Source organism: Eurypyga helias, unplaced genomic scaffold, assembly GCF_000690775.1.
Source record: "Eurypyga helias isolate BGI_N326 unplaced genomic scaffold, ASM69077v1 scaffold8895, whole genome shotgun sequence".
Lineage (NCBI taxonomy): Eukaryota > Metazoa > Chordata > Aves > Eurypygiformes > Eurypygidae > Eurypyga > Eurypyga helias.
Genome location: NW_010252021.1, coordinates 25,296 through 35,933, shown reverse-complemented (window position 1 = coordinate 35,933; position 10,638 = coordinate 25,296). Strand labels below are relative to the sequence as shown.

The 10,638-nt window shown below is 41.7% G+C and overlaps 1 protein-coding gene across 1 annotated transcript; it reads right to left on the bottom strand.

Moving 5' to 3' along the window:
* Positions 1-1,577: 1,577 nt before the first annotated feature.
* Positions 1,578-9,931, bottom strand: EGLN1 (egl-9 family hypoxia-inducible factor 1). The gene is made up of 4 exons (XM_010152203.1): positions 9,812-9,931; positions 5,740-5,876; positions 4,213-4,280; positions 1,578-2,091 (listed from the first exon to the last, which is right to left on the bottom strand). Exons 1-4 carry the CDS (start codon positions 9,926-9,928, stop codon positions 2,027-2,029), a joined length of 387 nt encoding a protein of 128 aa, XP_010150505.1. The 5' UTR covers positions 9,929-9,931; the 3' UTR covers positions 1,578-2,026.
* Between the last annotated feature and the right edge of the window lie 707 nt (positions 9,932-10,638).

Sequence of the window (10,638 nt, the reverse complement as noted above, 5' to 3'; positions counted from 1 at the left end):
AGGCGGCTTTTTTTGCTTGTTCCACTGGTAGCCTAAATGCACTGCGGACCAGACAGTAACAAAAGATTTGCACTCCTTGGCCAGGTTGGCAGAGGCACTTACAGTAAAGGTATCCTGTCTGTTTTTCTGGGAAGAAAAGTGGAACGGTAAAGGGCAAGAACGTACTACAAAAAAGGAAAAGCGAAATCAAAACAAAACTGGGATTTCTGTTGGTTCTCCTAAATGATACACCAATACTGAATTTTTCCCCCTTCTGTCAGTTTGTTACTAAACAATTAGCTTTTTCATGTTTTACATGAACAATAGTAATCTTTTTAATAAAAAATTACTGAGCTTTCCATAGAAAAGGTCTCTAATTGAATACAAACTATACAGATGCTAAAATTGTCACAAGTTGTAATATATACAGAAATATTTCTGTACACTCACATTGTTTTGGCTAAGTAAGGAAATAAGGGACAGATAGAAAACTGCAGTGGGTAAGTTGATCAACCCCCAAACTCCTGTAAATATGAATGCTGTCTTTTATAGGTTTGCTTTTGTTTTATGAAGCTTTTAAAGCTCAGGGAAAAAAAAAAAGGGGGGGAAAAAAGTGTCCAAACCATCCATTTCTTAAAAATAAGAATATCAAAGTTTCTGCACAGCTCACATTTATTCTGTGCTGTCCCCTCTCCTTGATAAAATGAAAACAATGTAAAAGCAAAGTAAATGTCTTCTTACTAAATATATACCTCAGTATTGATCAAAGGGCAGTGCCTTTCCAGGGAAATCCTTCAGCACAGTGAAAACCCTAAAGATGTATTGCACAAGGAGCCTACAGTGATGCACTTCAGCTTCAGTGTGCTGACCATCTCCTTGATGCTATATAATAGATCAAGGTGTTGACTTACAGATTGCATGGGACACCAACACTTGAAAAGGAAATTAAAAAAAGTGAGTTTCAGATAATCTATTAACTTATATACAAAGGAAAGGGGGTGGCAAGCATTCTTTAGAAAAGGGAGAAAGCTCAAAATTTTCTGTCAAGTACGTAAGGAGGTTCTGGGTACCTCTAGTAGCCTAGGAAAGCCCTTGGATATTCTTGTAACTCGATGGTATTTACCAGGTCCCCAAAGCCAATGACAGCAACCGATAGTGTCAAGTTCACTTAGTGCCAGTCACTTAAAAAAAAAACAAACCCAAAACCAAAAAAACCCCCAAGAAAACCAAACCAAAAAAAACAAAGAAGAGACAGAAACTTCCCCTCTGTGGATTCAACATACAAAACCACAAACTGAATGTTACTAATAGCGAGATACTGATTTGCTTCTGTTAATAAGGTTCAAGAGGACATAGTCAAAAAAAAACAATACAGCAGCAATCTTTAAAAGTTAAGATTAGTGTGAGATATGATATAAAACAATCAGGTTTTTAGCTGGTAATTAAAGTGCTCCTTTTCTGACTTAAGGTGTAAAGAAAATTAAAGTGATTATCAGTTACTGGCAACCCTTACATTAAATTAGGTCTTTCATGGCAGAGGAGAACAGTATGAACAGTTTTACAAAAATAGATCCATGTTATTTTGGAGAATACGGTAATTTTTTTTTCAGTTTTTCTTTTTTTTTAAGACTCAATTTTGATAAACTGTACCTGGTCGTACAAAAATTACCCAAAATTCAAACTTTTACCATATAAAAAAAGGGAGAGATGAATTGGATTCAGCTGGATGACAGGTCTGGCAAAATATAAGGATGAACAAATTCTATGTAGGGCACTTATTTATGTCCAGATGCATATGCTGTTTCTTACTGATTGCTTATCTTCTTCACATAAGCAGTCACAGGCCTGGAGTCACAATCACATAGTACAATGCTTCAGCAGTCAAAGAACCTTCTATTTGATGCAACATTGAAACACTGTTTGCTTCTTTAATAAAATGTTGGTTTGTTGTTGATTTTCCTTTACCTTGTTATTCACATTCAAAAGTTAATAGATAGCATCAAGATTTATCAGGGAGAATAGCAAGGGGAGTTGCTAAATCAAAGGCTTATAAAACGTCTTTCCCAACTGAGTCAGAAGGTTTATTAAGTTCAACCCTCACACCTTTTTCACCTGCAGAAATATGAAAAAGAAATTGGGATTATTTTTTCAGCATTTATCAAAGTACAGTCTGTAGAATCGTGACATCACCTTCCAGTTCAGTTTCAAGACAGCGCTCTGAAGGCCGTCTAGTATGTATTGCCCAGCAAGAGAGATATTTTTGTATACACGCTCTGTAAAGTTAACGAGCCATGGGCACTCATCATCTCTGAAAGGAGGCACGTATTTGGGTGCCCAAGTAGAAAACTGGATACTTCACATCACACAAGCAGTTCCGAAGCTCATCATCGCAGCCTTTATGACAGCAAGTTTGAAGAACAGCCAATTGGGAATCTGAGCATATTGCCCTTTATTCTGTATAATTCAGAATATCCAGAGTGTCTGGGTATTTACCTTTGTAAGTAAACTCTGAGGGATTTTTAAAATGCAACATTACATTTGACTACTAAAAAAAAAAAAATAACTCCACCTACCAACCCACACCTCTTCTGTCCTTTTTTCTAAAAATTGACCTAGATAGCTTCAGATACCCCCAAATATAAGTTTGACTATCAAAACATTAACGGACACAAAGAAAAATTCATACTTATTCCTCATGGCTCTTGTTAGACTGACACTCAGCCCCAAATGAATAGTTTCCTATTTTATGACATCTTATTCTATAATTTTCTCTTCTATTGTCACTAGAGAATAAAAAGCATCTCGCACAACCTTGCTGCAGATAGAGAGCAAAGAATGCGATTTTAATTGCAAATGAAAACTGAAGTCACAACAATATGGTAATATAAATCAATTACGGGGAAACGGACGATGAAATTTAGACCGCCCTTCCAACCCAGCCTTCCTTAAGTGCCTCCAGCGTAGGGGAACCCTGGAGAAGATTGGGGTGGGGGCACATTCCCTGCAGACACAAGCCCACCGGAACCACTTCCCTGCACTCTCCCTGAACGGACAGCAGCCGAAGCTGCGCGGAAGCAACCGAAGCAGCCCTGACCCGGCAGGGCTGGCTCCAGGAGCTGCGCAGTCACACCGTGCGACACAAATAAGGCCGGCTTACAGACAGCGAGAACGGCTTCCTGAGGAGATCAGGCAGGCGTTATCCGGCATTTGTCACGGTGCCTCACCAGCCATGCTCCACCGAGCAGCGGGACAGCCTGCCTGGCCGGAGCGGAGGGACTCCCTGCGTTTCTTGGCAAGGCGGGCAGGACCTGCACTGTCCCTGCGTTTCTTGGCAAGGCGGGCGGACCTGCGCTGCTCTTACTGCTCTCGAAGTGCACCAAGTCACCGGCTGCACCAAGGGGACTGAGCTAAACTGCAGCTTTTGCAGCCACTCGATAGCTCTGGGGCCACTCAGGAGCTCCTGACGCCCAGCAGCAACACAAGGAAATCTCGCTGGGAAATGACTGGCACGTGTCTGCAATGCCGTCGGTTTCAGAGCTCTTGACAAAACCACGGAGAAACTGGCCCTGTGCATGCATGTGTTTGTGGCACACCTGATGTTTGTTCACTTTCAAACTACTGTAACAAATACAAAATCGTGATGGCAATTACAAGCGTGACAGAAGTCTTAGGCCATTTCTCCTTATAATGCTAATTTGAACAGGAAAATTAGATCAACTTCCTCTTGAGGGAGAAGCCAGAAAAGGAAAACAGATGCTAGATACATAAAATTGGAAATGGAGGAAGTAACTCCATTCTTTGATTCCAGATTTTTAATTCTGTTTTTTTTCCAATAGAGAGATTCAAGTTTATTCACTTGCTGAATCACTGTATTCGATTAAAACTATTTCCAGAGCTCTCAGTTCTGCAGTGCCTCACAGTCTCTGGTGTATTTATCCTCCACGCCTATTAGAGAGACAAGACTAGGGAGAAGCTGTATCCCCCACATAAAAATGCTGAGCAGCCTCAGGTCTCAGAGGAAGTGTGAGCAGGACAAGGCACTGACCTGGATTTCCCAAGTCACTGCCTAGCAGCTCCACCACCAGGTCACCTTCCTTGTAAAACCTGACTTGCAGTTACGCTCCCCTTTCTTGTTCATAAGGTGTGCCAAGGAGATGAGGCTGGACTACTTAGCTATTTTTCCAGAAAAAGGAAAAAAAAAAAACCCAACAGAAGACAGTAACAAGAGATTACCTGTTAGATATTTTACTTTAGCTCGTGCTCTTTCATCTGCATCAAAATACCACACTGTTATTGCGTACCTAGGGAAAGGGATGGAAAAAGAACTCCTGAACTACGAAGAAAAAAAACAGTGAAGCACTTGACATAAAACACAACCTAAACGGGTGATGCTTCTGCAGTGTGATGGATGAAAGATTATCAAGCATAAAGCAAGCAGGTTTTTTTAAATTTTCTATTGGTCGGTATTGTCTGAAGTGTCATTGAAAGGGAGACACTGATGCTGTAAGCTTACACTTCTTTTTCTGATGGGCTGCTATCACAGTTCTTGCCCAGAACCTGTAATACAGTCTCTGTCCATATCACCTTGCCCTGTGACCTCACCCTTTACTTCACTTGGTCAAGCCCATCACTGAGTCACAAAAGCCTCTTTTTCTGGACATTTGCCATAAGGGAAAATTAACTACCTCTTCTTACACAGCTCCTCTGGTTTTCCATTGCCTGTGGAGGAGTTAAATATGAAATGCCAGCAGCTGAGAAAGACTTTAAGGAGCTTTAGTAAATGGCATTTCACCCTCTGACTCTGCTCAGAGCACAGAGTGGGAGGGGAGAGCAGTACAGCCTCCAGAAGGCTGCAAGAGGACATGCTGATGGCAGTTTCAAGTTACTTCTTGCCAAGGTACTTGTGTTATCTCACAGCTCCAGTGAATGTTCAGTGCACTGGTCATCCGAACAGGTTTCGACAGGGGCAACAGAAAGTCTGGATCAACGACTCCAATGATATACTTATTAACTCTATCTGGAAATGGCACTCAAGATGTGGGGGCAGAGAATGCAGGTACCTTTACCATCCTCCACTGAGGAACAAAGGAGATAAGTTCCCCAGTGACTCAGACTAGGAGCAACTCCTCTAGTACTCCAGAGAAAGAAGAGCTTCATCTATCAATGGCTGTTTCTGCCCCACAGCTCTCTCCCAGTTCCCAAACTAGAATGTGGTTGTCTAGATTGAAAATTACTGTTTTCTAACAACCCCCTCCCAACAAGAAGGGATGTAAAACTGAATACCTAGTCAATCTTCCAGTAACACAGTAAGATGCTATGGACTAAGGGAAGGGAGGGGATTGTAAAGCCATTACAGAGGAATAATGAAGATGACACCCCTTGGTTAAGGCAGGGTCTGCTTATGGCTCTGTGTGCTCCTACCCAGTTCTGCCAAGTACATGCTCAGAAACTTCTGGTGTTTCCAGTTCTCACTCCTACCCACCCAAGGGGATGTTTTCTCCCCACCTCCCCTCCCCCACCAAAAAAAAAGAAAAAAAGAGAGAGAGGTCAGTCATTGGCACAAACTCAGCAGCACAGCAGAAGCCAAATCAATCAGTAGGGGGAAAAAACCCACCACCTTATCATAGTGCAACTGGAACTGTATATGGGAAGACATGGGATCAGGTAATAATTCATAATGTCACACATTTCCCATAAGGATTTACTAATTTCTTGGTAAAAGAGGCATCATGTAATATATATAGAGTCCATTAGTCCTACCTTGTAGCAAATGCTGGCTGTACTTCATGAGGGTTGCGTCGATCAGACCAGAAGAATAGCAGTCTATCAAATTTGGGTTCAATATCAGCGAATTGGGCTTTACCTTCTGGAAATATCCGAAGGATGCCTCCACTTACCTACAAATTAAATATTTTAAACCAGTTCTTGAAAACAATGTCTCATTGTATTTAAAAGTACTATCACTTTTGAAAAGGTTTCAGACACTTGGAACTGAAATAAAAGCCTTAATGTCCGTAGCGTCTTATAATGAATCTACAGCTTTTCTGCTGATACATTTCATTTAACAAAACATTTTGCACATTTCTCACTGAGTAATTTCAGAATGCTTGCAAATGTCAAACCTCCATTCATGTTTAAATAAAAGGTCTGGTTTTAGATTGGTTGTTCTTTAGCTGCATTACCAACACGTAAATAATGGACAAAACTGACTGATGTTACACAAGTGGCTAAAAATATGCCAATACAGATGAGAGAAATATTCCATTTCACCTCTGAGTTTTACCCTTTGTTTCATTCTTACCCTTTAAAGAGATTGGTTCATTTAGCAGCAGCATAACCTTTTGTTATGTTTCTGTAATTAAGATGAGGAAAGACTAGGAAACTTCCAACTAAAGCTTGAATCTGTATTACTCCTGCTCAAATTAGATCTTTTCCAGGCTTTGAAAAACAGTTGGACCTACTATTGGACTGGAAAATTGGTAACAACGGACAAGGAGAACGCCGAGGTACTCAACAACGTTTTTTGCCTCAGTCTTCACTGGAAAACCCTCTTCCCACACCTCTGGAGTGGATGGACTGCAAGACAGGGACTGGAGGAGCAAAGTCCCTCCCACTGTAACACAACGTCAGGTTTGTGACCACCTGAGGAGCCTGCCCCATAAGTCTGTGGGACCTGGCAAGATGCATCCTGGAGTCCTGAGGGAACTGGCTGATGCCAAGCCACTCCATGATATCTGAAAAGTCACAGCAGTCAGGTGAAGCCCCTACTGACTGGGAAAAGGGAAACTGCACCCTTTAAACAGGGTAGAAAGGAGGACCCTGGGAACTACTGACCTATCAGGCTCACCTCTGTGCCTGGAAAGATCATGGAACAGATCCTCCTAGGAGCTGTTCTAAGGCACGTGGAGGACAGGAAGGTGATTTGGGACAGCCAGCATGGCTTCACCAAGGGCAAGTCCTGCCTGACCAACATAGCGGCCTTCTATGATGGAGTGACTACATCAGTGGACAAGGGAAGAGCTACAGATGTCGTCTATCGGGACTTCTGGAAGGCCTTTGACATGGTCCCCCACAAGATCCTTCTCTCTAAATTGGAGAGATGTGGATGTGATGGCGGGACTGATTGGTGGATGAGGACTTTATTGGATGGTCACATCCAGATGGTAGTGGTCAACAGCTCCATGTCCAGATGGAGATCCGTAACAAGTGGTGTACCTGGAGGGTCCATACCGGGACCAGTACTGTTTAATATCTTCATCAATGACACACACCGTGGGATCGAGTGATGGGATTGACAGGCGTGAGGGATGGGATGCCATCCAGAGGGACCTGGAGAAGCTCAAGAAGTGGACCTGTGTGAACCTCATGAAGTTCAACAAGGCCAAATGCAAGGTCCTGCACATGGGTCGGGGCAATCTCAAACACAAGTACAGGCTGGGTGGAGAGTGGATAGAGAGCAGCCCTGAGGAGAAGGACTTGGGGGTACTGGTGGACGAAAAACTGAACATGAGCCAGCAGTGCGCCCAGAAAGCCAACCGTATCCTGGGCTGTATCAGGAGGAGTGTGGCCAGCAGGTCGAGGGAGGGGATTCTCCCCCTCTACTCTGCTCTTGTGAGACCCCACCTGGAGTGCTGCATCCAGCTGTGGAGCCCTCAACATCAGAAGGATATAGACCAGCTGGAGCGAGTCCAGAGGAGGCCACGAAGATGCTCCGCGGGCTGGAGCACCTCTGCTATGGGGACAGGCTGAGAGAGTTGGGCTTGTTCAGCCTGGAGAAGCGAAGGCTCCAGGGAGCCCTTATTGCAGCCTTCCAGTACCTGAAAGGGGCTTGTAAGAAAGATAGTACAAACTTCTTAGCAGGGCCCTTTGCGATAGGTTTTAAACTAAAAGAGAGTAGATTCATACTGAACAGAAGGAATTGTTTACAGTGAGGGTGGTGAAACACTGGAACAGGTTGCCCAGAGGTGGTGGATGCCCCATCCCTGGAAACATTCAAGGTCAGGTTGAAATGGTGCTCTGAGCAACCTGCTCTAGGTGAAGATGTCCCTGCCCATGGCGGGGGGTTGGACTAAATGGCTTTTAAAGGGTCCCTTCCTACCAAAATCATTCTTTGATTCTACCTATGCATGCTCAGAAAACAGCACAAGTAAGTGTGGTTAATTATAATTAAGTCATATTAACTTCATACTGATGGTATTGATGTTGTAAAATCTAACTATAGATAGCCACCATAGGCCTTCATGGGAAAGTCGTAACAGTGTAAGTACTACCAAAGTAAATTGATACAAATAACTGATTTTTAATTGTCATCTAAATCAATGAACAAGAAATGACAATTTAGACCAATTTGTTCTCCTAAAGAAACTTCAAGCTTCTTTCTCTGCTAACTAATATACTTGGTAATATATTAATTTGTAGTTCAAAATAGGTTTTGCAGGCAATGAAATACCTTTGTCCATAAATTTCAGTTATTACATTTTCCACAGTTTCTGTGAAAATGCAATTTGCTTGACTTCTACACTCTGTTATGGATTCATTTTTTTCTAGGAGAGAAACCACAGATCAACTAAAAATGCCCCAAAACTGCATTTTAAGATGTTGAGTCCAACCAGTGCACTTATATGCAAGGATGCTACCATGGCAAAAAAGGCTAGTAATTTATTTTCGGATCAAAGGATCAAATTTGACATTTCAAAGGCCAAGTCAGAAACAGAAAGTTTTAATTGCATCCATTTCTGACTCAGCTTTCTGATTTACCAGCTTTATGCAAGTATGCTACCAGTCTCCTTGTCTCATCAAGCTCTTACAAGAAACGGACAGCACTCAGGAAAAAACCAGCTTTGCTGCAATCTGTGTTATCCTTATCTAGGGCAGCCAATTCACAGAAACTGACTGCTTACGTGCTCTTCCACATACTACTACTTAAGTACGACAGAAATATCAGTAGTTTTATGGTTTGGGTGAGTTTTTTTTTTCCATATACAATGAGAACAAGCTTCTCTGTAGCTAACTGCACAGCAACCAAGGAATAAACAAAGCTATCATTGCATTACTCTCTCATGCTTTCAATACATCTATTCTTCAACTCTACCTAATCCCACTGAATCACTAGGAAAATCCTTATTAAAAAGTTACTTGGTCATAGCCAGTACATGTATGGAGAGTTTCGAGTCACTGGTAGTAAATTCTCAGAACACTTGAACTATGTTACAAAACCTTATCTGTTCTCCACCCTGTATCTGCAATAGTACAAAGGCTGGTGCTGCTTTCAACTACACCGATATAGCAATAACTGTAACACTTGGCTTGTTGGTAACTGCTCCCAAACTGTACAATAGTTCTTTTTATAAGTGTACTCAATTAAGTAATCTAGTTGCACAAACCCTAAACCCAAGATTCAACAGGAATATAAGGAGACAAACTAAAAGCAATTATCTTTCAAGTATCGTTCGTTATTTCTTTGTGTACATGTATGTGTATGTTTACCATATAAATAGTGTACAATAAGTTGCATAACTGTGTATTTATAAGTATCTGCTAGTATCCAAGCTTTGTATGTATAACTAACATACATGAAAAGCATACAACTTCCCTTCGATCTCACTGTCAAAGAGGTCCTGCTGGCATCATGCAAAACCTTGAAAAATAAACGCCTCATCTCCACCTGCTCCCACTAACAGCAGAATCAAGGGGGCAAAGGATACTCACTGTTAACGTAAGAACAGACCTAAGGCACAGAAATAAGGACCTGTAGCAAAAGTGCGTTTGCAAATATCTGTTAAAACAAACAAACAAACCAACCCCAGAAATACAGAAAGAAATTAGTGCATACCTTGGCATCCCAGTCTTTATTAAGATAATATATACACGTAACACATCTTCCATCTCCATTTGGATTATCAACATGGCGCACGTATCCTGTTCCATTGCCTGGATAACAAGCCACCATAGCCTAGAGTCAAAGAAACAAACACGACAGTTAATTTTATCTGTATTAATTCCTAAGTAATTCATACCTAACCAACAGAAAAGTTAGATGTGGAAAAAAAAAAGTTATCTGTGTTTTCTTTCTAGTTAAAGACTGGTTTTGAACACAGATATCTACAACAAAGGCATGAAGCACACTGAGAGGAACACTTAATTAAGGTATGGAAGGTGGGGCTGCTGCCATGTTGTGACTAATCCTTCAGGCTTCCCTCCCTTGAATGAAATACAAGAGGGGAAGGCTGTCTTGTGTATAATTAAGTAGCATATGCTTCTCCTTGTGATGAGAATGCTCCATTTTCCAGGATCAAGTTCACAGACATCTATCTTGTCTTTTTTTTTTTCTTCTTCTCCCTGTGTTTCCAATACAAAGAATTCCTCCTCAAAGTCAAACTTTATTTTTAGGAGACTTTTTAGACAAGACCATCTTACTCAATCACTCCAAGAGCATTCCTGGGCTTGTGTTTTGTCCTGTACGTAGGAGGTCTTTGAACCTTTGTTGAAACAAGACTACACGTACAACAAAAACATCCTTTTTAGTCAAGAAGTGAGAAATTGAAAGCAGACACTGAACAGTAATCTGCAGTAACCTTCTGACATCAAACAATTCCCTGTGCAGTAGGGTATTTAACTTCCCATGCTGCACTTAGCTCAGGAGACTTCCAAGACCCCTAG

Excerpts from the sequence above, each read along its gene's own strand:
- EGLN1 (XM_010152203.1), bottom strand. The coding sequence starts at position 9,928 with ATGGTGGCTTGTTATCCAGGCAATGGAACAGGATACGTGCGCCATGTT. Across the intron at positions 4,281-5,739 it reads CAGCCAGCATTTGCTACAAG|GTACGCAATAACAGTGTGGT; the intron begins GTAGGACTAATG and ends CCCTTTCCCTAG. Across the intron at positions 2,092-4,212 it reads TAAAGTAAAATATCTAACAG|GTGAAAAAGGTGTGAGGGTT; the intron begins GTAATCTCTTGT and ends ATATTTCTGCAG.